The sequence below is a fragment of the Ochotona princeps genome, chromosome 29 (genome assembly GCF_030435755.1).
Source record: "Ochotona princeps isolate mOchPri1 chromosome 29, mOchPri1.hap1, whole genome shotgun sequence".
Lineage (NCBI taxonomy): Eukaryota > Metazoa > Chordata > Mammalia > Lagomorpha > Ochotonidae > Ochotona > Ochotona princeps.
In genome coordinates this window covers 17,143,770-17,171,739 of record NC_080860.1, presented here as the reverse complement: position 1 = coordinate 17,171,739, position 27,970 = coordinate 17,143,770, and the positions used below count along the sequence as shown (strand labels likewise).

The 27,970-nt window shown below is 52.8% G+C and overlaps 1 protein-coding gene and 1 long non-coding RNA gene across 7 annotated transcripts; one reads left to right on the top strand and one right to left on the bottom strand.

The window, feature by feature from the left end:
- Positions 1-7: 7 nt before the first annotated feature.
- PATZ1 (POZ/BTB and AT hook containing zinc finger 1) lies at positions 8-18,445 on the top strand. Of its 5 annotated transcripts, none has more exons than XM_004591999.2 (5): positions 8-1,280; positions 2,795-2,858; positions 8,734-8,905; positions 15,201-15,338; positions 16,872-18,445. In XM_004591999.2, the coding sequence occupies exons 1-5, from the start codon at positions 10-12 to the stop codon at positions 17,288-17,290; spliced, it is 2,064 nt and encodes a 687-aa protein (XP_004592056.1). In that variant the 5' UTR covers positions 8-9; the 3' UTR covers positions 17,291-18,445. The 5 variants fall into 5 exon arrangements, with proteins under 5 accessions (XP_004592056.1, XP_004592059.1, XP_004592057.1 ...); XM_004592002.3 differs by having other exon boundaries at positions 15,266-15,338; positions 16,872-17,042; XM_004592000.2 differs by lacking the exon at positions 15,201-15,338.
- LOC131478223 (uncharacterized) lies at positions 285-27,970 on the bottom strand. 2 transcript variants are annotated; one of them, XR_009244369.1, is made up of 4 exons: positions 27,904-27,970; positions 24,823-24,891; positions 7,543-7,674; positions 285-438 (listed from the first exon to the last, which is right to left on the bottom strand). It is a non-coding gene; the product is annotated as an uncharacterized LOC131478223 (long non-coding RNA). The 2 variants fall into 2 exon arrangements; XR_009244370.1 differs by lacking the exons at positions 24,823-24,891; positions 27,904-27,970 and adding an exon at positions 17,163-17,299.

Genomic DNA, 27,970 nt, shown 5'->3' with positions numbered 1-27,970 from the left:
GAGACGGCCATGGAGCGGGTGAACGACGCTTCCTGCGGCCCGTCGGGCTGCTACACTTACCAGGTGAGCCGGCACAGCACGGAGATGCTGCACAACTTGAACCAGCAGCGCAAGAACGGCGGGCGCTTCTGCGACGTGCTCTTGCGGGTGGGCGACGAGAGCTTCCCCGCGCACCGCGCCGTGCTGGCCGCCTGCAGCGAGTACTTCGAGTCCGTGTTCAGCGCCCAGTTGGGCGACGGTGGAGCCGGCGATGGGGGTCCCGCTGACGTGGGTGGCGCGGCGGCAGCCCCTGGCGGCGGGGCTGGGGGCAGCCGGGAGTTGGAGATGCACACCATCAGCTCCAAGGTATTCGGCGATATCCTGGACTTCGCCTACACTTCCCGCATCGTGGTGCGCCTGGAGAGCTTCCCCGAGCTGATGACGGCCGCCAAGTTCCTGCTGATGAGGTCGGTCATTGAGATCTGCCAGGAGGTCATCAAGCAGTCGAACGTGCAGATCCTGGTGCCCCCTGCCCGGGCCGACATCATGCTCTTCCGCCCCCCTGGGACCTCGGACTTGGGCTTTCCTTTGGACATGACCAACGGGGCGGCCTTAGCTGCCAACAGCAATGGCATTGCGGGCAGCATGCAACCTGAGGAGGAGGCGGCCAGGGCGGCTGGCGCAGCCATCGCCAGCCAAGCCTCCCTGCCTGTACTACCTGGGGTGGACCGCTTGCCCATGGTGGCCGGACCCCTGTCCCCCCAGCTATTGGCCTCCCCGTTCCCCAATGTGGCATCCAGTGCTCCTCCACTGACTGGCAAGCGAGGCCGGGGCCGCCCGAGGAAGGCCAACCTGCTGGACTCTATGTTTGGGTCCCCAGGGGGCCTGAGGGAGGCGGGCATCCTCCCCTGCGGGCTGTGCGGGAAGGTGTTCACAGATGCCAACCGGCTCCGGCAGCACGAGGCCCAGCACGGGGTCACCAGCCTCCAGCTGGGCTATATCGACCTCCCTCCTCCGCGGCTGGGTGAGAACGGGCTGCCCATCTCTGAGGACCCTGACGGCCCCCGCAAGAGGAGCCGGACGAGAAAGCAGGTGGCTTGCGATATCTGTGGCAAGATCTTCCGCGATGTGTACCATCTCAACCGGCACAAGCTCTCCCACTCTGGGGAGAAGCCCTACTCCTGCCCCGTGTGCGGGCTTCGCTTCAAGAGGAAAGACCGCATGTCTTACCACGTGCGGTCCCACGATGGCTCCGTGGGCAAGCCCTACATCTGCCAGAGCTGTGGCAAAGGCTTCTCCAGGTAAGACAGCCGTCATGCAGTCCCACCCCCCATCCCACCCCTAGTCTGGATCTGTTTCCCTCCTGATTAATCATGTTCTTGCTAAGAGCTAGCCATGTGGGACTTATGCATGTATGTGTGTGTGTATGCATGCGTGGGAGGGGGGAAAAGGCAGAGGGGGCCTGCATCTGACCTCACAAAACCCTACCAGGTGTGGGGATCCTGTTCTAAAGGACTCTAATGTGGAGGAGGTACTGTGTGGCCAGGGCAGTTCTTGGGCCTGTGGGGAGGGGGCCGAATTCCTGAGACCTGGGGCCACCAGGCCTTGGCCATTCTTCTCCCTGGGCTCCCTTTGTGTTTTCCGGAGGCACCAGGCGAGGGGCCCTCTCTGGGGGCGGGAGGCAGGAGGCAGGGATCCTCCTGCGACTCTTCCCACCCCTGTCCCCGCCTGAATGGCTGCTGAGGGAGGAACTGGAACAAGTGCTTCTGGGACTCCCTACACTCCCTGACTTGGAGCCCTGGAGTGACCCCAGGATCAGCTGCCTCCTAGCTGTGCCCCTTAGGTGACCCTGGGCTCCGGGGACGCAGAGCTGCCTCTCCACGCTGAAGCCTTTGATCTGCCCCTACCTGGGGGCTCCCCAGAGTTCCTGGCTGTTCTCTGGACATAGAGGGAGTGGAAGTGGGGAGGGTTGAGGGTGCAGGGAGGGGAGGACCCTTTGGGAATTGCCCTTCTAGTCTTTCAGAAGCCTTGTCCAGGAGCTGGGCTTCCCCCCCCACCCCCACACTCTGGTTACCTTCAAAGGCCTGGGTTTTAAACTTGAAACACCAACAAGGCACTTTTGTGTGTATTGAACCTAGGGATGGAAAACTCCCTTACTGGGGCCCCAGGCCAGAACCAGTCCTACCGGTCAGGCAGCCCCTGCCCACCTGCTCCTGGCGGGCATCTGGCTTACCAGCCCAGCTGGGGACTTAAAGGCTCCCTCGCCTGGCCTCTGGGGACTGAATTCCATCCGGGTGGCATTCATTGGCTGGAGGCGGCGGGAGAGGCTGGGGGAGGGGAACGCTGAGTTTCTAAGGGGCTTTAGTGTGGACAATGAGACACACACACACACACTCCTCCCTCGCCCCCCCCCTCCAGAAAGGCTGTGGCAAGGCAGCTCTGGCTCCTTCTAAAGCCACTGCCTCCTAGTCTTAGCAATCTAGGAATCTTTTGCGTTTCTGAAGTAGGGCAAAAAGGGTGTGGGGGGGACACTGAAGGGGGTGATCAGGCAAGATCAGAAACAATCTCTTCTCCCTTCTGCCTCTGGAGAAAAACCAGGGGCCTGGGCCTGGCGGAGCCTGGGTCTGGTGGTGACTTTGTCTTGCTCGGGCGGGGGTGGGGAGGTGGGGGGGTGGGAGAGAGGAAGTCCTTTCTCACAAAGAGATAAAGAGCCAGAGAAAGGGTGGGGGTGGGTGGGAGGTGGGAGCTCTGGCCAAGTTTGGGCCCCCATCTTCAGATGGCTTGTTTTAAAGTCCCACTTGATTCTTTTTTGCAGGCCCGATCACTTGAACGGACATATCAAGCAGGTGCACACCTCTGAGCGGCCTCACAAGTGTCAGGTAGGGGCTGGGCCAGGGCAGAGAGACTGATGGGCTGGTGAGAATGTTGCTCTGCTTGTCACAGCTGCGGCAACGAGAGGAAGCCAGAGTGTGTGCTGGAGCGGGGTCTGGCCCAACTGATCACTGCTTCGCGCATCTCCCCAGTCTGTCCAGTCCACCCTCACTTGGCCTTGTCTTTGTTCTTCACCCCAGCCCGGCTCCCCCAAGCTCACATCCCCTCCTTCCTCTCCTCCCTGGTTGCTTGGTCGGGGCTCCTGCCCCGTCTTCGTCCGCACTCTTTTGCTTGGCTTTCTTCTCTCCCGGTGGTTGCCAGCCCCCTTGGCTGGTGGGCCACGTTGTGGGGACCCGGCACTCTGTCTGGGCCCACTTCCTGGTTTCCAGCTGTGTGGAGGACTGACTGCAGGGTTTTTGTTGTTGTTTTTGCAGTGCAGGGCTCCTGACAGTGGAGCCCCCCGCTTTTCCCTTGTCTGACCCGTGTTGGAACATGTCAGCGGAGGCAGCAGGCAGCAGGGGTGGCAGGAGGTGGGGAGTGGGTGGTGCCATCTCTGAGCGCAGGCGCGTGTGCCGGACCCATCCCTGAGCCCTGTGGGCAGCTGTGTGTGACACCAGGCAGGGAAGGCTGCATGGCTCCTTGCCCTTGGTTTGTCTGCTTCTTTGGTATCCAGGTACCTTGCTGGGCATCCAGAAAACTTAAGTTTTCTCTCCTGGGTACTGATGAGCAGTCCTGTGTCAATGGGAAATGGGCTTCCGTCTTCTTGTTAGCTCCCTTCACCCATGCTAGGTTCTTGCCAGCTGAGGTCGAGATTAGGCTCTCCCTGGTAGGACAATGCCTGCGTTTTTTCCTTAGGCAGGGGAGGGTTTGGGCAGACCTGGAAGGAGGGATGAAGGTGCTGGAGCCCCTGGGGTGGGGGCCATCGGGCATAGGGTGCAGGACCTGGCCACCTCCCTGAGGAGGAGGGGGAGGCACGGATAGCCTGCTGGGATCCGGCTTTGCCTAGCTGCCTCTCAGTCTCTGAATCTCTCATCCCAGAGCACAGAACTGCCTTCTCCCCCCACCCTCCCCACCCCGGGCAGCGTAGGAGGAGCCCAGAGGGCAGTTGGGGCTGTGCCCGGTGGCCTGGGGGGGTAACCTGCACTCTCTGCCCTTTTTCCAGGTGTGGGTTGGGAGCAGCAGCGGCCTGCCACCCCTGGAACCTCTTCCTAGCGACCTGCCATCATGGGACTTTGCCCAGCCAGCTTTGTGGAGGTCGTCCCATTCGGTTCCTGACACCGCCTTAACCCTTTCTCTAAAAAAATCGTTCCCGGCCCTTGAGAACCTCGGCCCAGCACACTCTGGCGGCAACACTCTCTTCTGCCCGGCCCCACCGGGATACCTGAGGCAGGGCTGGGCCACCCCAGAGGCCAGCCGGGCCTTCCCTCAGTGGCCTGTAGGCTAGTCAGTTTCCCTCTACTACCTGTCTCCTTGGAGAGCGTTTCTGGTAAAGCGAATGGGATGCTGCTGGGCTTGTGACCCCTGCTTGTGGGCAACTGGCATGGTGGCTCCTGCCTGCCTGTGCCCAGCTTGCTCCTCCGTGGCTGACTTGGGAGTCTTCCTCAGCTCAGGGTAGCAAGGTGTACCTTTTAGGATGCCCCTCACACACACTCCCCCCAAAGCCTCTGTGTCTTTCTAGGCTCTCCTGCCTCCTCCCGTGCCTGTCCAAACAGATGGTAACTCTGGGCATCTGTCCTTGCAGGGTGATCTTAGAGGTTGGTGCTTTCCTTGGAACTAAGCCACCAGTTTATCTGCTTTCCCTGGCATTTGCGTTTCATAAAAGCATGGGGTTTTCACCAACGGGGCCTGACCACCCTTGCCCAGACTTGGCCAGTGGCTTTACCTCCAGGACAGATACCCCCACCCCCTCATTTGGGGTCAACCCACACCACGTTCTTCCTTTTCCACTCACGATAGGCCCTGTTCTCATGTCTGGCTAGAGAGTTATACTTTAGGGACTTGGAAGGATTTTTTTTTAGCAGGTGTGCTCAGGAACTTACCTAACCAGTAGTTTTATATCAGGCCACCCCAAGATATGGCTTTGGGGGCTGATAACGCACATGCAGGCCCCACCCCCTGACACCACTGGCGTGCCCTTTAGTCCCCACAGGCTCTGTGGGGGGCGGGAGGGCAGGGAGTGGGGAGTACAGGAGTGATGATAAAAGATTTCATTCTAACATTCGAGGCTTTGTGTGTTTTGTCCTTGGTCTGTGTCATAACCCTGACATCATTGTCCCTTGGTGTACAAACCTGCTCCTATCCTGCCCTTCAACACACTCTCACAGATCTACTGGCCTGGAGCTCGAACTCTCCTAACTCTGCAGAGGCCTGGCAGGTGGAAGACATGCTGGCTCTCGGGTTCTGGGTGGGTCAGCCAGGTGTGCTGGGCTGCGTTCCACAGCAGGGGTAGGTGTCTAGCATGCAGAGGGACATCTGCAGCTGAAGAGGTGGCCAAGAGATCTGGAAATTGGTTCCTGGAGCTCCTGGGTGGATGGATGCAAGCCTTCCCTTACAGCCTCATCTGATGCCACAGAGAACCAAAGGGGCTGGTTCCCGAGGCAGGTGCCACAGCTGTGGGGGAGGAAAGCTTCAGACTTGGCAGACCAGTCTTCTTGGAGCCTGGCTTGAGTGTCCTTCAATGGCCCAGCTACTGTGGACACTGTAGATTTAGGAGCTCCAGCCAGGACTCTTTTTTGCACATGGGGCTCAGTCTGAGGCCAAGAGACTGGAAGAGTACTTCCCCAACCCCTGCCCGAGGACTCAGTAGACAAAGAACTGAGGTGTGTGTGTAGGCTTCAGAAGTAGGGGGGGCAACTAATTCTTGGGGCAGGCCTTGACCAGATTCCTTTCCAGGGTTCTGGGAGGAGGCAGGAAGCTGCCCGGATTTTAGAGGCCATCCAGGGTTGGGGGAAACGTGTGTTCTAGTATCCTTGGTGCTGCTTGGGCCATATTTCCCAGTTGTTGGCTTTTGAAAGGAGAGCTGTGGGGAGTTGGGGAAGGGAACAATGGTTGGGTTGCAGGGCTGAGGCATGTGACTCAAGCTCAGGGCAGGGCAGCTGTTCTGAGCGCCCTGGACAATTGGTGTGCTCTGGTGCTGGCTCCCCGTCTTCTGGGCAGGGTCCCTGTTTTCTCCCCTCTTTGGTGAAGACTGCTTTTCTCCTGTGTGGCATAGCTCCAGGGCAGAAGTGTCCTAGCTTGTCCTCTTGGAGATCAATGTTTTCCCTGGGTTGCGTGACCAGGCTCCTGGGCTGTTCGCTGTCCTCGCAGCCTCTCTGGTTGGTCTGGACTCTTGACTCCCACACCTTTGCAGTTGTCCCCAACCCTCTTGGGGATACCAGCTACCAAGTGTCATTCCAAGCACAGGAAGTGTCTGGATACTGTAGCTGGTCGCTGCAGTGGTGGGAAGGTTTTGGTTGTTGTTTTTTTTTTCCCCTTTCCTCTCACAACAGATTTCCATTTCTAATTGCCTCTGGTCATTCTAATTATCTTAGCGTTCACTCATTTCTGAGATAATAATCAATGGAGGCCTGGTATGGGATTTTTAATTTTGCTTAGCTAATCCCAAAACGGATAATCCACTTGGGGGATACTTGAGGGTTGGCTAGCTGTCATCTTTAGGTATCAAAGCATGACTGGCAAAGCCCTTTTAGAACAGGTCCTTGAGAAGGCTGGCGAGAACAAGCCCCTCTTTCATAGATCTCCCGAGACTCTCTTGGGCCACGGGAGACCAAATCCTAAATGTGTGTGTTACCCGTTTTCTCTCTCCCTGGGCTACGTTGGTTTCTTTGTGTTCTGTGGCTTACGATACCCTCATGTCTCACCGTTGGATGGTTTCGCTCTTGAGTGTCACTCACTGCCTAGTCAAGCCAGCTCTTGTTCCTGGATACACCCACATGTACAAACCCCACTTGAGGGGCTGTGTGTGGCAGTCCTGCTTCTGGTTCACAGGCTAGTGGACTAAGGGATAGATTTGGGGTATTTTCTTTTCCTGTGGCCTATCTTGGATCAGTGGGGGCATCTGAACCAAGACTCCTTCACCGTGGCCATGAGACCACATGCTCATGATACTGTAAGAATCGCCTGAATGATAGAATTTCCCAGTATGAAGTGTGTGACCTTTCCCTGTCAGGGGAATCTTGGCTGACAAATCCACTGTGTCCATTCTAACATCTCAGGACATTTCACTCACCAAGAAGCTCTGTCCGCTCAATCTGGAAGGAGCCCTGTGGGCTGGTTCACATTCCAGGTCTTTTGAACCCCAACAGGGCTTCCATTTGCCCTGGCCGCAAAACCTGGAAAGCGAAGAATCCCCTCTGGGAAGTGGGGAGGACAGGAAGAACCACTGGCTGGGTTGTGGCAAGAGTATGCATGTCTGGAGACTTGGCTGCTTTCCTTAGTAGCTGAGTCTTTTATGGTTTTGGGCAAGTTCACTTACTAGAGTGAGTTTCCTCAAACGAATCAACGGGAATATTGTGTAAGCCAGAAAAAGCAGTGTGTCAGCGGTGTTCCGTTGTTCTGTCCCTGAAGATGCCCAGATATAGCCAGGAGGGAGGGGAGTGGCCAGAGAGGCCTTGCCTACCTCCAGACCCTTTGAGAGCCTTTGACTCTGTCAGGGGAAGGGACTGTGTGTAGTGACAGGATTCCAACATTTACCTTGAGGTCTCAGGTGGTTGGGATCTGCGTCTGTGAAGGAAAGGGGTGCATCTCAACGGGGGATTGGGTCTCCAGTGGGTTAAAGCCTCCATTTGAACACACTTCAAGAGGAAGGCTGCCTTCTCTGATGCTCTGGAAGAGTAAAAACACATTCACAGAGAGAGAGAGAGAGATGAGTCAAATTTGACCAGAACCGGAGAGAACCAAGACAGCTTGAAAGTCACTAACTTTTCACCAGCCCTCCCGGTGCTTTCCCAACATTCCATGGCCTTGGCTAGCCCTACGGAAAAGTTGAGAGACACCAAGTCTGGTCCTCACATGACGGGAACCACTTGGTGACCTGGGGGCCTCCCCCCACCCCAGCCACAGGGACTGAGCCTTCAGGTCCTGAGTCCATCTGAACCCCCAGGACCCAACTGTGGAATTGGAGTTTGCCTGTGGCCTTGCTGTCTCAAACGGATACCGAAGGGATTAGAGGTGTGTGAGATGAAGAGCCTCTAACGAACTGGTCAAGCTTGGTGCTGGTGCCTGCTTGGGCCCACTGGGTGGTGTTAACATCCTGTCGGTTACCAGCACTTCCTGAATTGCATGTGTCACACATACTGTCTCTTGAAGGTGCTGGCCCTTGCTTTGTGAATTCTCATGTCAGCGGAATTGACACCCAGCTCGTTGTCTTGGGATGTTTCTGAAGTTCAGACCCACAACAATTGTTCTCTGTGTTGTTCTGCCTTTCCTTTCTGCTTCCCTGTGGCCAAGGCCAATGTCACTTTTGAATGAAATTAATACATTTGAGTTATTCCTATAAAGCAACTAGAGCAAGCCCAGGGATGGGCAACAGGAAGATTCCTTTAGATGTCAGTAACCTATCTTTAACCACTTGTAGCCAGTGCACCTACAGTCAGTTCTTAATGTTTTAAGGCCTTGTGAATACTCAGCCCTTCATTTCATACAGGGATACAGAACTTAACCTGCTGTGTCCTGCAGTGTGTCCTTAGTAGGTAGCCATTGAGAACCAGTCATTCCAACTCAGATGTAGGAGCAGCCGTCCACTTGGCATTCTGGGTAGTAGATGCCAGAGCATCTGAAAGGAGCCTGCGTGGTGGCCAGAAACTGTGTGTCTGCTTTGTGGTGTCCTTGGTGGGGAATCAGGTGTGCGTTGTTGCCTCATCCCATGTTCCTTTCTGCCCTCAGACCTGCAATGCTTCTTTTGCCACCCGAGACCGTCTGCGCTCCCACCTGGCCTGTCACGAAGACAAGGTGCCCTGCCAGGTGTGTGGGAAGTACCTGCGGGCAGCTTACATGGCCGACCACCTGAAGAAGCACAGTGAGGGGCCCAGCAACTTCTGCAGTATCTGTAACCGAGGTAATCCACCCGCCATTCCCTCACTGGGCCTGAGCTTGGCAGGGAGGCCTGGACTGCCCTGACTGCCCTGCCTCCTTAGCCTCCACTTGTTCGCACGGCCTTGCTTTCCCACTGAATGCTGAATACCGTCATTACCTAGCTAGCTGTCACCCTTGCCTTCCCCAAGACCTTGAGGTGCTTGAAACGGGATGCCCCAGGAAACCAGCAGGAGAGATTACTCCCAAACTTGAGCCTGTGATGCACCTGTTGTTTAGGTAGCAGGATGGGGGCGTCCTGCGGAGACCACTAAATGACTTAGGTTTACCGAGGGAGTTGGTCAGTGGTTCCCAGAATGGGACAGAAATGAGTCCTGCTTGACAGTGCTTGCCGGTTGATTGACTGGCGAGTGGAAATTCAGCTAAGGAAGGAGGGAAGTCAAGTCTGGAGATGAACAAAGGATGGAAACTGTTCAGCATGGACAGCTAGGAGAGAATCCAGACCCTTGGTGGATTGCGGCCTTGCTGAGAGAGGAAGTGGAAGGCGCTCTGAGCAACACAGTCTGCTTGAGGGCCAGGTTGGCCTGGCCTGGTGTCTTAGCTATGGCAGTGGTGATGTGTTTGTTGGATGGGCAGAGGCCCGTTGCTGGCATTGGGCCGGGTCTAGTCCGCTCTTGGAAGTGTTGGAGATTTGTTGTTGTTGTTGTTTGGCACACACAATGTCAGGGAAGGAGGCGCATGTTGTATCTGCTGAAGGAGGTTGGAGCAGCGGTCTGTATGGCTGTGAAGACACATTTACACCATGTGCTTGCTTTTGCCAGGTGGGGACTTTGCTGGGGCACTCCTGTTCCCAAACTTTTGGACATCTTGGGGTATGGCTTGGTGGGTCAAGACACCCAGGGTTTAATTTCAGACCCTTACCATGTGGCTTTTTTTTCTTTCTTGTTCCCTCAGATGGGTTTAAGAACACCCCTTTCCCATCTCACAGGGTTGTTGTAAGGCTCCTATAAGACAGCGGGGAGTTGCGTTGCACACTTGGTGGTGAGGCGGGGTGTTGGGAGGGCATCCCATCCTTGTGATATTAATGACGTCAGGAAAGATCCCCATCTCTGACACTGTGGTTTGGATCAGGCATAAACCCCCTGCAGAGCTTGAGTGAAATTCTTGGATTCCTCTTGCGTTCTCGAGGTCCCCTTTGGAGGGACACTGCTGAGTAGCTTCGCGTTCTTGGTGTCCTGGCACTGGGTCCATACACCCTGGGTTTTGGCTTCGAGGCCTCTGGATGTCAAGGTTTGTTCCACCAGGAGATTAGTAGTTAACATGGGCTTCAGCTGTGTGTTCCGTGTACTGACATGTTAGGGCGCGTTTCCTGCAGGAGATTTTCTGGGGAGCCGCAAGCAAAATGGGCTTTGGTGTGTGGGGAGAGTCAGCAGGAACCAGGGCTCTCTCATAGCCCTGGGCAAAGCTGAATTCTTGCTTTGTTTCACCCCGATCTGGCTTCCTAGCAACACCCCGAGATGACTCTAATCTGCTGTGTTGAGTTTTTCAGTGTTGAAGTTCAGGGAACAGTGGGAAAGTTGACCCAAGTTAGGAGACCACTTGATGGGGCCACCCCAGCCACCCACTACTGAGCAGGATTTCTTCCCCATGCCTGATAAAAGAGGACCTGAGCCACTGGCACAGGCTACAGGACCAGGGTAGGAGGGAAAGCCAGAGGCATATAAAAACCAGAGAAGTCAAGATGATCTGAACTACAGACTAAAGGCTTTTAGTCCCAGCAGGAAGTCCCATTCCTCCAAGAAGGCAGAAGCAAGCTGTGGTCCACTGCATGCCAGGTGCTCAGAAGGAAGGAGGGAAAAGTCAAAATAAAAAAACTGCTGTCGCCATCAGAGGAACAGAGCTGGTTCTCTCTCTCGAGACCAAGGGGAATGGACAGGCTAGGGGGTGGGGAAGAGGCAGAGGAAGGATGCTGAAGACATTGAGATATCAGAGTCAGGATGCAGATCCCTTGTCCTGCTGCCACTGAGGCTATGGATATAGGGGAAGCTGTGTGAATAAGTTGTATGAATTAGTCCCTTCTCTATACAAGGCTCCAGGCGTGTGCCGATTGTCAGCCAACTGGACAGAATGGTTAGGATTAGATGGAGCCCAGCACGGTAGTCTAGTAGCTAAAGTCCTTTCCTTGCATGCACTGGGGTCTCGTATGGGCGCCAGTTCATATCCCGGCTGCTCCAGTTCCCTTCCAGCTCCCTGCTTGTAGCCTGGGAAAGCAATGGAGGATGGCTCAGGACCTTGGGAATCCTGCGCCTGCGTGGGAGACGCAGAAGAGGTTCCTTGCTTCTGGTTTTGGATTGACAGCTCCAGCTGTAGTGGCACTTGGGGAATGAACCAGTGGATGGAAGATCTTTCTGTCTCCTTCTTTCTGTAAGTTCGCTTTTCAATAAAAATAAATAAATCTTCAAAACTAAAAAATTTGGATTAGGTGAGTTTGTAAATGTTCTCTGAAATGGTTCAGTCCTGATGATTCCTTTATTTATTTATTGGACAGTCAAAGTTAAAGAGGGAGAAAAACGCTGGAGAGGTCCTTCATCTACTGGTTCCGTCCCCAGATGGCTGCCACACCCTGGGCTGGAGCCAGGCCAAAGCTAAGGCCTCTGGATTGTGGCCTCCCATGTGGGTAGCAAGGGCCCCAAGTATTCAGGCCACCTTCTGTGGCTTTTCCCAGGCCATTAGCAGAGAGCTGGATTGGGAAGTGGGATAAGACACCAATGGTATGGGGGCCATATGGGGTCTTGGTATCACAGATGGTGACTTTCCCGATTACACTACAATGCTGACCCCATCCTTAATGATTCTTAAAAAACAGTTGGCTTAATTCCCTATAGATAGATCTGTTCTTTTTGTTCTTTGCCACACATACACACAAAGACAGTTTGTCTAGAAGAAAGGGAAGAGCCTGATTACAAGTTCAGGAGAAAGATGACCCCGGGTTTTGTCCCCGGGACCTACCAGGATGTATTACACCATTTGTAGAGGAAGATTGCTTGCAGGGGAAGGAATTATTATGGCTAGAAAAAATCTTGTTTTCTCACTTCAAGTTAAGGAAGTTGGCGAAGTTCCACAGGGGGGAGGGGAGAAGGACCTGCTGGTGGGCACCATAGTTTCTTTCCTTTGGGTTTTGGTTTCTGTAGCAGGACGTTGTCTAAGTGCACATGCTCCAAGATGGGAAAGAGGGATGGCTAATTAGAGGCAGTGGGACTCCAGCATCCCTACAGGAAAGGTAGAGGAAGGATTCTGCTAGTTGGAGTTGAGTGCACACGTCTGGGGAAGAGTGGAGCACACGGACAGCCGAGACACTCGCACTTAAGCTCCTCGCTAGAACACAGCGCAGTTGGACATGGCCCTTCCAGATGTGGGCTGGGAGAAAGGGATTCCTGACCCCCTGCACAGATGGCAAACCTGCCAGAGGAGGATTTGCACATCAGGAAAGAAAACACAACTGAGGGGAGGGGCAATGGCTTTTTGCTCTTCAGTTCCTTGTCCGTCCACCTGGGGAGTGAGAACAAGGGAGCTTGTTTGCTTGTAGTGGCAAGTCACCTGTGTGCTCAGCATCCCTGGTGTGTGTGTGTGTGTGTGTGTGTGTGTGTGTGCGCGCGCGCGCGCGCGCGCACGCGCCTGGATCACGCTGTTTGGCTCCTGGTTAATCAGTGCTGAATGGGGTGGGTGAGTTTAGAATTGCGGCTCAATGTGTCTGGTTTCCAAGACGTGCTCTGCTTGGAGGCACAGCTTCTGTTTTCATTCTGACACTTGGCGGCTGAGCTGCTCTGTGTTGAAGCACGGAGCTTGAAGTGGCAGCTGCGGCTCCATGCCTGCTGTCCTGCCAAGTCCTTCTGCTATAGATAGTACATTCTACTGCAGCTGGTCTACAGTCGGGAGGTCCTGGCCACGTGTTGCTCAGGCTGTTTTTCAGGAAAACGCAGTGCGTCCTCTTTTAGCACATTCTATATTTTCCTTTGGCATAACTCTCCTCACAGAGTAAATATAATAATTCCTAGCACCCCCCTGCTCCCTCACACCTTTCTTGTCCCCCTTTGGTTACAGTGGACCTGCTTTGGCACGCCATGGGAAAGGCTTCACACCACTTTTATTAGAGACTCCACAAGGTTAGAGATGAAAGGGGAAAAAAAAAAATCCCACCTCTGGTGGCCTCACTACATTCTCAGAAAATTCTGGTGTCCTGTGCTGGTTGCCAGGGACCAGTGTCCCTGGCTGTGCTTGGCACTGGGTGGTGGGGGTGGGAGGTTTCTTCTTAGCCTCCACCCAAGAGGCAGTTCTGAATGCCTTTTTCCCTAGACACTCTGACTAGCACTTCCTGACTACAACTTCCCTCTTAGGAAAGTTTGCGCGGGGCCCTCTTGAACCAGCCTTTCGATGAGTGAACTGCCATAGGCACACCACTTGGGTCACAGCGCAGGACAGCTCGCTGCACCAAGCAGGGCGGGACACACCGGCATCTAGTCCAAACAGATCTTGGAAGTAGCTGTGTTGGGAAGGAAATGTGGGCACTTCCCATAGTTCCCTCCAGAACCCCAGCTGGCTGCCTTTAGGGGAGGATCTGTTACAGAAACTTCTTCACAGGCCAGCCCTCTGTTCAACAGCAGCTACCATTGTAGCCCGCCCACAGCACGGCAGAGAAACACATGAGCATTGATGACAATGAAATCTGTTGTAAAGTCTAGGAGATGCTTGTAGGGACCCTGGGCCAAAACACAGGAACAAATGAAAGGGTGTGCCTGGTGATTAAGGGCCAAGTTCTGCTGGAGTTCAGGCCCCACCATGCAGTAACTAGCTGCCCATGTTATTGACTAAGCCTCATGATTCTCCATCTATAGAATGGGCACAGTAATTGCCAGCACATAGGGTTGTTGGGGAGCATTCTGTGGGCTAGGAAATACAATGGGCTGGGCCCTGGCTGCTACCATGGCCTCTCCATCCCCTGCCCCGCTTGCTGAAAAGCAGACCTTGATTACAGTTCCAGTGGCGTTCCAGATGCCAGGGCTAACTCCAGGACTTCATACAGCAAGTCTTGTACAGACAAGACTGTGAGCCAGTCAGTGTGTCTCCCTGTCATGCTATGTCCTTCCAAGGCGGTTCAGAGGATGTACCTGAAAAATGTTACCAGCCTCATCTGGAGTGGATTCAGGATGCACCATGAGGGCTCTGGCACCCCCACATATGGGCCTTTAGGTACTCAGAACCTTCAGTTCTTGCCCAAGGTGCCTTCATCTTCTTGACAGTGAAGGAGTCTGATGGCAACACTTCTGCTGTGATGCCCGAGTCATCAAAATCCTTGTCCTGGCCACCTCCTCCCATATCCTTGAACTCCATGGCTGTCCTGGAAGTCGGCCTGAGATCTGCACTTCTCAGCCTGAGATAGTCTATGGCTTCAGACTGACAGATGGAACCAGGGTGATGGGGCTGTAGCAGCTTCAAAAGATGGCTGGCCTGCTGCTACCCCAGAAGAAACAGAGATCCCCTGTCTCTTTTTCTCTAAGGGAACTTGGTGCATGTCCCAAGAATGAACCCCAAAAAGACCACCAGGAATAGGAAATTACCATATCCCACAGATATAATGTCCTACTTTTGCTGTTGTTCTTCAAAAAAGATTTAGAGAGCTCCTAAATCCACTTACTCTGAAGTGAGAAACGTGGCAACATAGAGCCTGTCCTTATGGTTAGAAGTGTGTGTGAGGGGGTCCTGGAGGTATTCTTGGGGAGAGTTGCTTTTCCTCCATCTGATTTAGCCTTCCGTTTCCTTTTGCGTCCTGCTGGCTGAGCTGGAGCCTCATGGACTTGTCTGACTGCATCTCTAAGTGTTCTCTGCTGCTGACCTCCCGGGAGAAGGGGAGAGCTGTGAGACACTCCCTCAGATTCACCTGTTACTGAGGCACCAAGCAAGCCCAGAGGACTTTTGGTTTCTGGTCCTAGAAGGAGTAGGATCTCCAGCCACCCGCACGACACACACACACACACACACACACACACACACCAAGCGGCTGGCCTGGGCCTCTCACCACAGCTTTGGCAGAAGCTGATTTGTGGACCGTGCCCTCCCCCCTCCCTCCCCCGTGTCCCACTTCCAGTCCTGGGCCATGTGGCTCATGTGGTTGCAGCTGTTTTTGAGCCAAGCAGCAGGGGTCCCTTCTAGGTGCAGCTGCCCCTGGGAGTGCTAGCCAGAGCGGCCAGAGGAGAGGCGTTGGGGGAAGCACAGAGCTCTCTCTTGCTGGCCGCGGGAATCTCATCTCCTTTTGTCTTGTTTAGGTTTCTCCTCTGCCTCCTACTTAAAGGTCCATGTTAAAACCCACCACGGTGTTCCCCTTCCCCAGGTCTCCAGGCACCAGGAGCCCATCCCGAATGGGGGAGCAGCGTTCCACTGCGCCAGGACCTATGGCAACAAAGGCAAGCGACCCCTTGCTCTGCACTTTGCTTCTCTGCGCAGACTGTGTTGTGGGGGCGCTGGGCCGGGCGTGGGGAGGGGAAGGCTGTCAGCTTTCTGGCTGCCTTGATGAGACTCAGAGATCTGAGTGCCCGTGGCCTCTGGGACAGAAGTCACCAGTGGGTGTGGCTCCCTCAGAATAGGGCAGTGAGGGAGGCCTTAGGGCACTGCTGAGGATCTAGCCCTTCTGTCTCTTCTTCCCCAGCTCCTTTTCCTTTCTCCAGGCCAGTCTCCCCACTTCCCTCTGCCACACCCACACTCACACACTCACACACACCGTCAGGAACCCCATGCAGGGAATGCTCTAGGTCCAGGGTGAGGAGTCCTGCATGATGGGTCACTCTGGGGCTGTCCCCTGCCTGTCACCCTGTAGGATGGTGGGGAGCTGCTGCTGGGTGCTTTGACCTGGTGAACAGGTAGAAGCCAGAGGCTGGCTTCTCCCGTCGCGGCAGGGGGTGGTTGACTGCTGTGAGCTGCCTGGTTGTGGAGGGCCTCTGGCTGTGTTTGTGAGATGCATGGCAATAAGTGAGCTCCCCTGACTTGCCTCTGATTTGGTTTGCAGAGAGCTCCCCAGGCCCCACTTTCATTTGTTGGTCCAGGTTGTTCTCCGGTTTGTTATCCACGTTGTTGTTGTTGGTATCGTTGTTGTTGTTGTTGTTGTTGTTGTTACCGCCGCTGCTGCCAGGAGGATGAGGCCAGGGGGTTTGGCAGATGGTAGAGATCACAGAGATGGCATGCTCCATGCTCCCATCGCAGGCCTCCCTTCCGGCGTGGCTAGCAGGACCTAGGCAGGAGGCTGCAGACTGGTGGTAGAGGACTTCAGGGCAGGGCTGGGCAAGGCAGAGCTGTGAAGGGGTTGTCTCAGCCCAGCTGAATTGAGTTGTTCTTGGTTGTGCTTTTAATCTCTGTTCTTTGGATGCAAGCGTTTTTGGCAGGAGGCAGTAACGACAGGGCTTGTCTTTGGAAAAGGAACAGGACTGAGACATCTCTCTGAGCCACCGATGGGGTCTTCCTGAGGGTCGAGGACTTCGCAGCTCTGATTTCATATGCGTTGGTACGGTGCAGCTAGTCTGGTGCCAGGAAATGAGGTGACTGGTGTACCCACTTGAAGTCATCAGAGTAGCTCTTTTACAGCCAGGGGGACACAGGAGAGCACCTAGAAGCCGTTCTGGGCAGAAGCAGCTGAAGTCTCCTCCCCAGGCCCCTTCCTTGAAGTAGGCCGAGATGATGGTGAGCCATAAACATGCATCTACATGAAATGTCCAGTGCCAGGGAGGCTGGTGGCCCCTGGGCCCCCTGCTGTCTCATCCCCTTCCACGCCCACTCCCCCATAGGCACTCCAGGCTCCCAGGCTGACCGGCTGAACTCCACAGACCTGTGAGCTGGCCACTTGTGACCCCTCCAGGAGGAGGGGATGTCTCCAGAACTGGGCCTCACTCTCTTCTCTTCTGTGTGTGTGTGTTTTGTTTTGTTTTTTTTTTTTTTTTACTCTGTAGAAGGCCAGAAATGCTCCCATCAGGATCCGATTGAGAGCTCCGACTCCTATGGTGACCTGTCCGATGCCAGTGACCTGAAGACGCCGGAGAAGCAGAGTGCCAATGGCTCCTTCTCCTGTGAGATGGCAGTCCCCAAAAACAAAATGGAGTCCGACGGGGAGAAGAAGTACCCGTGCCCGGAATGTGGGAGCTTCTTCCGTTCTAAATCCTACTTGAACAAACACATCCAGAAGGTGCATGTCCGAGCTCTCGGGGGCCCACTGGGGGACCTGGGCCCCGCCCTCAGCTCACCTTTCTCCCCTCAGCAGAACATGTCTCTCCTTGAGTCCTTTGGGTTTCAGATAGTGCAGTCGGCGTTTGCATCATCTTTAGTGGATCCAGAGGTTGACCAGCAGCCCATGGGGCCTGAGGGGAAGTGAGGCAGATGTTGGGTCCCCATGGGAATGGCCCTAGGGCCTGCTGAGAAATGCTGTGAATGCGGAGGGAGAAGTGTTTTTGGGTTCTGTAGCTGAGAGATTTTTATTCGTTTTTTAACCTACCCACCCAACCCTAGCTCCATCTCCCCTCTCTACCACCCGTCCCTCCAATGGCCTTTAGAACTAGATTTTCATCTGATACTTGGCAGAAATGTCTGTGAGACCCGGTGGTTGGAGGTGAGGGGAGGACAAGGGCAGACAACACTACATGATGCGCCTTCCTGGCAACATCAGTCCCACTTTCTCTGAGGTGGAAGCTGGAATTCCTGGTGCTCAATTTTTAGTGATTTCCAAGCCCATTCCTCCACCCCAACCCCAGCTCCAGAAGGCGCATTCTGGGACCTCAGTGACTTTTTTGGTCCCTTCCCACCCTCTTTGATTCATCATTCCCATTCCCATATCCTTCACAAGAAACCACCACAGGAGGGTCTCTGCCCACTCATACCTTGATGCCCAGCTGTTTTTAAAGAAGCCAGAAGCCTACAGCATCTCACGGACCATGGGGTGAATGTCCTCCAAGAGCCCTTCTGAGCTTAGCCCTTGGCCTTGAGGGCCCAACCCCTCCTGAGCCCGGCTTGGTGGCCACAATTTTGCTGCTAGGACAAGCTCAGTTTTGAGGACACAGACACCCCCGTCACCCCAAAATTCCAGTTCTTACAAGATATCTTAACCATTTCAACTTGCTGTTGGGTTTTAATTCTCTAATTATTATTATTATTATTATTATTGTTATTATTTTTTAGGACCAGTTGTAGTGAATTGCTACTGAAAGCTATCCCAGGTGATACAGAGCTCTTTGTAAACCGCAGACACACGTTAGGGTTAGTATTAAACCTTGTTTAGATGTACCATAATTAACTCGGCTAGTCGATTGTTTGAAGTCTATGGAAGAAATAGTTTTATGCAAAGTTTAAAAGAATGCCAGTCTGGTCAGGGAGGTAGGTAGAGCATTCCAGTGATGTTGGAAGCCAAGAAGGCATGAGAGCCAGTCAGTAAGGATGTTGTATAACTGGGCTGTGTCAACATAGGAGTGAGCCCGGGTTGATCCTGTCGTGTGAATTGGTCTGATCAGACTGTATTAAAAGCGTTAGTACGTTATTACGCTTGTTCCTCAGAGTCCTGTTTGTCAGCTGTTGGGTGAGGAAGGAGGCAGGTAAGGGGGTGGGTCTTGGATATCCTGGGGTGGGGGTGGGGATTCCAGGAGACTTCTCTCTCTCCCTTCCCTGCACTGGTTCCACGGGGCTGGTAAGTTCCCACTGAAGACCCCTAGCTGCCAAGATTCATCCGTACATGAAGAACATTCACTCCTGTCCCCACTGCCTGGCATGTGTGTGCCTGACGTGGCTTCAGGTGAAGAAAGGACCCCTGTGGAGCTCACCAGGAGACCACCTGTTGGGCAAGGAGCAATAGTGACCACAGGAAGGTGTGAAGATGGGGTTGGGAGAGGAGACTTGGAGAGAGAGGGAACCCAACATAGCAGCTGGCTAGGACTTAAGGAGGGATGTGGGCAGGGGCTCTAAAAAGTCCCCTTGTTATCCACCTGACATAGAAGATCTACCTATTAGTGGTGAATGTATTGAGGAAAGTGGGGATGGGGTGGAGGGAAGGAACAGCAGGCCAGAGGCCAGGAGTAAGCACAGTTCGGAGGAGCAAGAGCAGGCAGCCCTAAGTACCCTGGGCATTTTGCAAAATCTCTGGGCAGAAGGAAACCTCTGAGTGAATAACCTCTGAGTGAATAGAAATGGCACTTAACTAGCTAACGAAAAAACAACCAAGAACACAGAGAGAATTAAACAGACCAGAAGGAACAAAGCACAAGATTATTTAGACCCGCATTAATATCAATGATTACATTGTTCTGACGTAAAGGCAGACTCTCCAAGATTAAAAAAAAAAAAAAAAAAAACAAAAAACGCCCTCTTAAGCTATTTACATAAAATCTTGGGTACTGGTGCTGGATTATGTGTAGCATACAGAATGGAGGTTAAGGCCATTTAGTGTCCTACATGCAAGGGCAGCCCTAGAATGCGAAGACCTGTGAACGCAAAGTTTTGTGACCACCACAGACTCTGCTAGCTTGTCACATCTGTTAAGAGAAAGTGTCTTGCGCCTGGCACAGTAGCCTAGTGGCTGAAATCCTCACCTTGCATGTCCGGGATCACATATGGGCAGCCAGTTTGTATACTGGCTGCTCCTCTTCCCTTCCAGCTCCCTGCTTGTGGCCTGAGAAAGCAGTTGAGGATGGCCCAAAGCCTTGGGACCCTGCACAGTGTAGAAGAAACGGAAGAGGCTCCTGGCTTCGGATTGGCACAACTCCAACCATTGTAGCCACTTTGGGAGTGAACCAGCAGATGAAACATCTTTCTGTCTTTCCTTCTCTCTGTAAATGTAAACCTAACTTTCCAACTAAAAGAGAGAGAACCTACCTTGAAGCAAAGATTTTTAAATATTTCTATTTCTTGCAAGGCAGAGGGACAAGAGATGGGAATATCTTCACTTCATTCTAAATGGCCACAACAGCCAGAGCTAGACCAGGCTGAAGCCAAGGATTTGGAGTTCAGTCTGGGTCTCCCATGTGGAGATGACTCCGAACAGCTCATCTGCTACCTGCCAGAGTCTGTGTTAGCAGGAAGCTGAAATCAGGAGCCAAGCTGGGATTTGAGCCTAACTAAAACTCTCACATGGGATGCAGGCAGCCCCAGTGATTGCTGCTGCTTTTTTTTTTTTTTTGTCTTTTTAAGTTTTACTTGTTTTTATTGGAAAGGCAGATCAGATTGATGGAGAGAGGAGAGACAGAAAGATCTTTCATCTACTGGTTCACTCCTCAAATGGCCATAACGGCTGGAGCTGATCTGATCTGAAGTACCAAATGCCCACCCTGAACCAAGGATGTGACTGGGCTGGCCCAAGTACCTTCTGAAGATGTGTTCTTGTTCTGCCTGGTGGGCACCCCTGGCCTTGCCTCTGGACACGTGGGGACCATAGTCAGAAAGGAACAAATGCAAACAGGCTGCTGCTTGCAAGGCAGTGCTCAGCCTGCAGGCTTCAGCACAATGCAGATACCTCTGGTCCTCATCTCCCTGTCTCTTTTGTACTATTATGCATTTTTTAAAAAGATTTTATTTATTTGATAGGCAGGGGGAGAGATAGAGATCTTTCATCTGTTGGTTCATTCCCCAAGTGGCCGAAACAGCTAGAGCTGGGCTGGTCTGAAGTTAGGTGTCTGGAGCTTCCTCCAGGTCTCCTGTGGGGGTACAGGGGCCCAAATTCTTGGCCCATCCTCCTCTGCTTCCCCAGATGCATTAGCAGGACGCTGGATTGGAGGGAGAGCAGCAATTACTTGATCTGGTGCCTAAATGAGATGCCGGTGCTGCAGATGGTTTTCCCCAGGAACAGTGGCCTTGCCTAACCGGCCCACACCCATTCCGGGTGCCTCAGACCAGTGTCCCATTGATGCCTGTCAGGCCACGGGGATAAAGGCTGTGTGGAATATGGTGAGTAAAGGGTCAGTCTCGATGTGGTCCAGACTAGAGCCTGTACTTTGACTCTCTCTCTCTTTTTTTTTTTAACAACAAAGTCAGAAATACAGAGGAGGAGAGACAGAGAGGAAAGTCTTCTGTCCACTGCTTTAGTCCCCAAGTAGCTGCAATAGCTGAAGCTGAGCTGATCTAAAGCCAGGATCCAGGAGCTTCTTCTGGATCCCAAGGCTTTGGGACTGCTTTCCCAAGCCACAGCAGGGAGCTGGATGGGAAGTGGCGAGGGGGGGGGGGGGACTCTGAGACATGAACCTGCGCTCATGTGGAATCCCAGCGTGTGCAAGGTGAGGACTTTAGCCGCTAGGCCACTATGCCGGGCCCCCTGAGTTTTGACTCTTAAGCTTGGTTTGTTCACTGCCGATCCTGGGTGTAGCTTTGGTACTCAGTTTCCCTACCAGTAAAGCAGATTGAGAAGACAGAAGAGATGACCTGTGGGGTTGGATTTCATTGCTGTCCCTGTCCCAGAGGTGAAGAAAAACTACTGAAGTGGCAGGCACACCAACTCAAGTTTGGCTTGACTCCACAGCTTCTGTGCCAGGCTACCAGCGATGGTTCCTCTGTGTGCATGTCGATGCCCAGGTCTCATGAGACTCAGGGGAGGCTTTGCTGCCCTGGCAGGTGTCCAGGATGAAGGCCACCTTAAAGCAGCAGCATAAATCTGCCAAGGGCTCACAGAGTGGCCCAGAGGCCACACTCGGGCCTCTAAACCTGCACAGCAGATTGCCTCATCTGATCTCTCTCAGGCTGCACACCCAGACTTCTGCCACTCCCATCAGTGTTTTTGTTTTTCTTGTACCAGGCCTTTTTTGTTTGTTTGAGAGGCAAAGTTTCTGTTTGTTGGCTCACTCCCTAAATGCCTACAATGACTGGGAACTTGAAACTTGAGCCAAATCTCCTACAAGGGTGGCAGAGTGCCAAGGCCTTGAGATAACACTTTTGCCTCCAAGGGTACACATTAGCAGGAAGCTGGAACTGGGAGCAGAGGTAGGGCCTGAACCCAGGCATTGTGGTATCTTTAACTGGCATGTTTGTGTCTAGGCCCAATGCTTGCCATTGATCTGTGTAGCTGATATTTATTTAAACTTGAGAGGTGGAGTGAGATTGAGAAAAAGTCCCCCATTTCCCCATCACTGGGAAACTGGGTCTTTCTCATGAGGTGAGGGGTGGGGACAGGAACTCCACCCCTTGAGCCATCTCTGTAGGCCTCCCAGGGGCTGGGAGTGGGAGTCGGGAGCCACAGGCAGATCCTGAACCCCGGGCACCTTGGTGCGGGATGGGAGGGAGGGTATCCACTGGCGTCTTACGGTCCCCCTACCAGGCTTTTACACCAACTTTCAGATGCATCCCTGTTCCTGACAACAACCAGATAAGAATGATAAGGTGGTGCTTAGCCTGTTTCTAAATGCTTTGTGCTTATTCATTGTTTGCCATCATGTTTTCTTCCCAGAGGGGTGATGGCTCCATTTTCTTTTCTTTTTAAGATTTATTTATTTATTTTTATATATTTTTATTGCAAAGTCAGATATACAGAGAGGAGGGGAGACAGAGAGGAAGATCTTCCGTCCGATGATTCACTCCCTAAGTGACCGCAACGGCCGGAGCTGAGCTGATCCAAAGCCAGGAGCCAGGAACCTCCTCAATGCCTCCCATGTGGGTGCAGGGTCCCAAGGCTTTGGGCCATCCTTGACTGATTTCCCAGGCTACAAGCAGGAAGCTGGACTGAAAATGGAGCTGCCGGGATTAGAACCAGCGCACATATGGAATCCTGGCGCATTCAAGGCGAGGACTTTTAACCACTAGGCTACCGTGCCAGGCCCAGCTCTATTTTCATAATGAGGCACCTTGACCCCAAACAATTGTGAGCAGGGCAGTGGTAGATGTGAGCCTCCAGCCTCCCACTGCCACCCTGCCACCCTGCACTGGGGACGGGGCCTGCTGTGGCGTGGAGCTGTAAGGTGCTGCTCCTTTCAATATTGGGCAGAGCCTTCAGGTCCCCAGGCTCAACATCTTTATCCACTGAGCCTCTTCCATCTTGGGAGGCACTTCCTTCACATCTCTGTGGATGCCCCTTCTTTGGGGGAACCATCACTGTCTTTTTTTTCTTTTTTTAAGATTCATTTTATGGGCCCAGCGGCGTGGCCTAGCGGCTAGAGTCCTCGCCTTGAACGCCCCGGGATCCCATATGGGCACCGGTTCTAATCCCGGCAGCTCCACTTCCCATCCAGCTCCCTGCTTGTGGCCTGGGAAAGCAGTTGAGGACGGCCCAATGCATTGGGACACTGCACCCGTGTGGGAGACCTGGAAGAGGTTCCTGGTTCCCGGCATCGGATCGGCGCACACTGGCCCGTTGCGGCTCTCGGACGGAGGAGAGGAAGATCCTCCGTCCGATGATTCACTCCCCAAGTGACCACAATGGCCAGTGCTGTGCGATCCAAAGCCACGAGCCCGGAACTTCCTCCAGGTTTCCCACACGGGTACAGGATTCCCAAGGCTTTGGGCCGTCCATGACTACTTTCCCAGGCGTCAAGCAGGGAGCTGGATGGGAAGCAGGGCTGCTGGGATCAGAACCGCTGCCCATATGGGATTCCGGAGCGTTCTAGGCAAGGACTTCAGCCACTAGGCCACCACGCCAGGCCCCATCACTGTCTTAATTCGTGGTGTTTTCTAAAGAGAGCCAGTCTGGGCACCACCACTTTCTAACTGGGTGACCTTTGGCACTCATATCTGTTTCCTCATGTGGAAAACGGAGATAACAGTTGTTACAACAGGTGGGGAATAAACAGCTGGTGCCTGTTAAAGCACTTTGGGGGAACACACAGAAGCTCCCTTGTAGTGTACTGGCATTTTTCTGAGACCAGACCACACTCTTATTCCTAAGCAGAGACTGAACATTTTGTGTCTGTGATAGACACTGAATTGGGTTGTACAAGAGCAGCCGGGTGCAGACAGTATATAAGCAAAAGGGCATGGCGGGCGTTCTGGTGCAACCAGTTAAGCTACTACTTGGGATTCCTACATCTCGTGTCAGAGTGCTGGTTCCAGTCCTGGCACCTTCATTTACTATCCAGCTTCTTGCTAAGATTTCCTGTGAAAGCACCAGATGAGCACTCTGGGATGCTCATGTGGAAGTCCTGGATCTAGCCCTAGCTGTTGTAGGCATGCGCAAAGTGAACCAACAGATGCAAGAACTCTGTTTCTCCCTCTGTCACTCTGCCTTTCAATTCGATGAAAATAAATTGAATAAACACTTACCTTCCCCCACCACGCGCGCACACACACACACACACACACACACACAAACAAATGGGCATGACTGTGTTCTGATAACCATTTCTTGGATAACGCAGAAATTTGAGTTTCATGTAATTCTTACATGTTATGAAATATTAATCTTTTTCAGTTCCTCAACCGCTGAGAAATGTAAAATCCATTCTGGGCTTGCAGGTTGTAGCAATGCCCTCTGGCCTCTGGGCCCCATTTGCCAACCACAAGACTAGCGTCTGCCTGCTTCTCTGGCCCTTCCACTGCAGTTGATGTGAGCTAAACTGATCCCACACCCGGAGCTTGTCATTTCGTTCTCTACTCAGGCCCATCAACCCATCGATCCACACAGAGTGCAATGCTTGGGTCATTCTAAGGAGCTCCCAGGTCCACACAGAAGAAGGGTGTAACATGCTCTGAAAAAGAACTGCCCAATTCATTCTGTTTTTCTGGTTGTTTTGCTTCCATTTAAGGGTGTAGGGTAGAGCAGAGAGGGAGGAAGGCTGGCAGGAAGAAGGAAGGCAAGGAAGATACTGGCAGAAGTGGAGGAAGAATTGATGGATGCAGTCAGCGACTGCATCCTCTTATTGTCCACTCAGGTTCTCTCTAGGTGCTCATCTACCTCCTTCCTAAAGAGCCTGTTGTCTACGGCACCAGAGACAAGTAGGGGCTCCCTACCTGTTAGGCAGTCCATCGCAGTTTCCTTGAGTGCCTCTGACAAGGGGACGTTCCACAGCTAGTCCCTCTCTTAAAGTGAATGATAGTGGTTGGCACTCACCCAAAAGTTATCACCAGAGTTCTGCAAATCCCTCCTGGCAGGTGGCAGGATTCTGCACAGGGTACGTGTGACAATCTGGCGGCAAGGCCCAGGCTTTCTAGTCCTCATACCTCCTCTCCGCTTTCTCTGTCTCCCACAGCACCACTCCAAGAGCAGAGGGCTCCGGGTGGATGGTGTGGAATTGTATATATTTTTAAAAACAGGGATACAGGGGGGAGAGGGCAGAATCCCTGATGTCTAAAATTGCTGTAAGAGAAAATGCTCCATGACTGTCCATCCCTGGAGGATGTGAGGGCAGTGTGGACGTAAGAGCCTCCAGATAAAGATGCTTTGTGCTGCTGTGAATGAGCTACACCAAGAAGAATTTTTTTTAATTTCAGCAAAGAGTTTGGTGCCCTTCTGAATCAGGTGCCACTTGCGGTTGGTCACAGCCGGTGGCATCCCTAAAGAGGGGGATGTCTGGGCTGACACAATGGTTCAGTGGCTAAATCCTCACCTTGAATCCACTAGGATACCAAATGAGTGTCTGTGTGTATCCCGGCTGTTCCACTCCCCATCCAGCTCCCTGCCTATGGCCTGGGAAAGCAGGAGAGCATGGCCCAAAGTCTTGGGATCCTGCACCTGTGTCGGAGACCTAGAAAAATTCCTGGTTTCTACCTTCCAGTTGGGTCAACTCCAACTATTGGGCCACTTGGAGAGTGAACAAGTGAACAGAATATCTGTCTCTCCCTATCTCTGTATAGCTGTCTTTCCAATAAAAATAAATAAATCTTTGGGCCCGGCATGATGGCTCAGTGGCTAAATTCTCACCTTGCATATAATGCATCTCATATGGGCACCGATTCAGGTCCTAGCTGCTCCACTTCCCATCCAGCTCCCTGCTTGTGACCTGGGAAAGCAGTAGAGGATGGCCCAAGGCTTTGGGAACCTGAACTCTTATGGGAGACCCATAGGAAATCCCTGGCTTCGGGTTCCTGGCTTCAGATCAGCTCATCTCCAGTCATTGTGGCTACTTGAGGAGTGAACCAATGGACAGAAGATCTCTCTATGTATCTCCCCTCTGTAAATCTGCCTTTCCAGGAAAAAAAAAAAAAAACTTAAAAATAAAAAAAGAGAGAGACTCCTGGCTGCTGGCTTCAGATCAGCTCAGCTCTGGCAGTTGCAGCCACTTGGGGAATGAATCAGTAGATGGAAGATCTTTCTCTCTGTCTCTCCTTTTCTCTTTCCAATAAAAATAAATAAATCTAAAATAAATAAATGCATCTTTTTAAAATAATAAAGTATGTGACAGTGGCTCCCTGCTGTGAGCTCTGGTGATGTAGAGAGAGATGAGACACAAGTCAGCTCTGAGAAGGTCATTCTTAGGCCTTGGCCATATAGGGATGGAATGCGGGTACTGTGTAGGGGCTCACAGAGAAGAGGATACGGGCACACTGTCCTCTGAAGTCCCAATATCAACTGATATCCAAACTGATAAATCCCTCCCTCCTGTCAGCGACAGAAAAGGCCAGGTCAGAGTGTGGGAGCTGCTGGGCAAAGCTGCCTGCAGTCAGAATAGCTGGGCAGGATAGATCACGGTCCAATGCAAGAGCCACTTTGTGGACATCAGAATAAACATGGGATAAGGTGATGTTAGCGGCCCTCTGTTAAAGCTACATTTCATACAAACAACCCTACTCCTCAGAACCTCCTGGCACACGAAAGACCAGGGCCCAGGGAGAAAAAACCAAGTGAGGTCACCGGGCAGACAGATGGGTATACCCTCTGCCTGGGAACACCCCAAGTCCTGAGAAAACTGTTTATTTTAAAAAAAAATTATTTGAGGGGCTGGTGTTGTGGCATAGCACATAAAGCTGCCATCTGCTTTTTTTGTGTGTGTGTGTGTGTGCCGCTACAAGTCATTGGTGCTTCACTTCTGATCTAGCTCCCTGCTAATGTGCCTGGGAGAACAGCAGAAAATAGCCAAAGTGTTTAACCCCTGTACTCATGCAGGAGACCTGGAAGAAGCTCCTGGCTCCCGGTTTCCGAATGGCCCGGCTCAGGGGCATGAATCAGCAGATGGAAGATCTCTCTTTGGCTCTTCCACTCCCTGTACCTGCGTTTCTAATAATAAGTAATCTCTTAAAAATTAAGTAGGTTGGGCTTGGCGGCGTGGCCTAGTGGCTAAGGTCCTCGCCTTGATCCCATATGGCTGCTGGTTCTAATCCCGGCAGCTCCACTTCCTCTCTATCTCTCCTCCTCTCAGTATATCTTTGTAATGAAAATAAAATAAATCTTTAAAAAAAAAAATTAAGTAGGCACACTGTAGCCTGAGCCTTGAAAAAATAATCATAAAAATTAAAAAATAGGGCCCGGCAGCGTGGCCTAGCGGCTAAAGTCCTCGCCTTGAAAGCCCCAGGATCCCATGTGGGCGCCGGTTCTAATCCCGGCAGCTCCACTTCCCATCCAGCTCCCTGCTTGTGGCCTGGGAAAGCAGTTGAGGACAGCCCAACGCATCGGGACCCTGCACCCGCGTGGGAGACCCGGAGGAGGTTCCAGGTTCCCGGCTTCGGATCGGCGCTTACCAGCCCGTTGCGGCTCACTTGGGGAGTGAATCATTGGACGGAAGATCTTCCTCTCTGTCTCTCCTCCTCTGTGTATATCTGGCTGTAATAAAATGAATAAATCTTTTAAAAAAAATTTAAAAATATACTTTTTAACTTATTTACTTGAAAGGCACACAAACACACAATCTTCACTCCCCAAATGTCAACAATAGCCAGAGCTGAGCCGGGCTGATGGAAGGAGCTACGAATTCTGAGTCTCTAGAGTTCTAGCGCCATCAAGAACTGCCTTCCAGGGTGCACATAAGCAGGAAGCTGAATCAGAAGCCGACACAAAACTCTACTAAGCAATACAGGCATCCCAAGCGGTGCCTCAACCTACTGTACTGCAGTACTTGGCCCCCCACCACCCCAATTGTGGAAGGAAACAAGATGTACCTGAGAATCCTGCATAGTCTCAGCCTCTGGGTGCCAATCCGAAGCCAGGATCCAGGAGCTTCGTCCA

What these genes read in the sequence shown, in the direction of transcription:
- PATZ1 (XM_004591999.2), top strand. Translation starts at nt 10, where the DNA reads ATGGAGCGGGTGAACGACGCTTCCTGCGGCCCGTCGGGCTGCTACACT. An exon ending in AGCGGCCTCACAAGTGTCAG is followed by an intron (nt 2,859 to 8,733) that starts GTAGGGGCTGGG and finishes TTCTGCCCTCAG; the next exon opens with ACCTGCAATGCTTCTTTTGC. An exon ending in CTGCAGTATCTGTAACCGAG is followed by an intron (nt 8,906 to 15,200) that starts GTAATCCACCCG and finishes TGTCTTGTTTAG; the next exon opens with GTTTCTCCTCTGCCTCCTAC.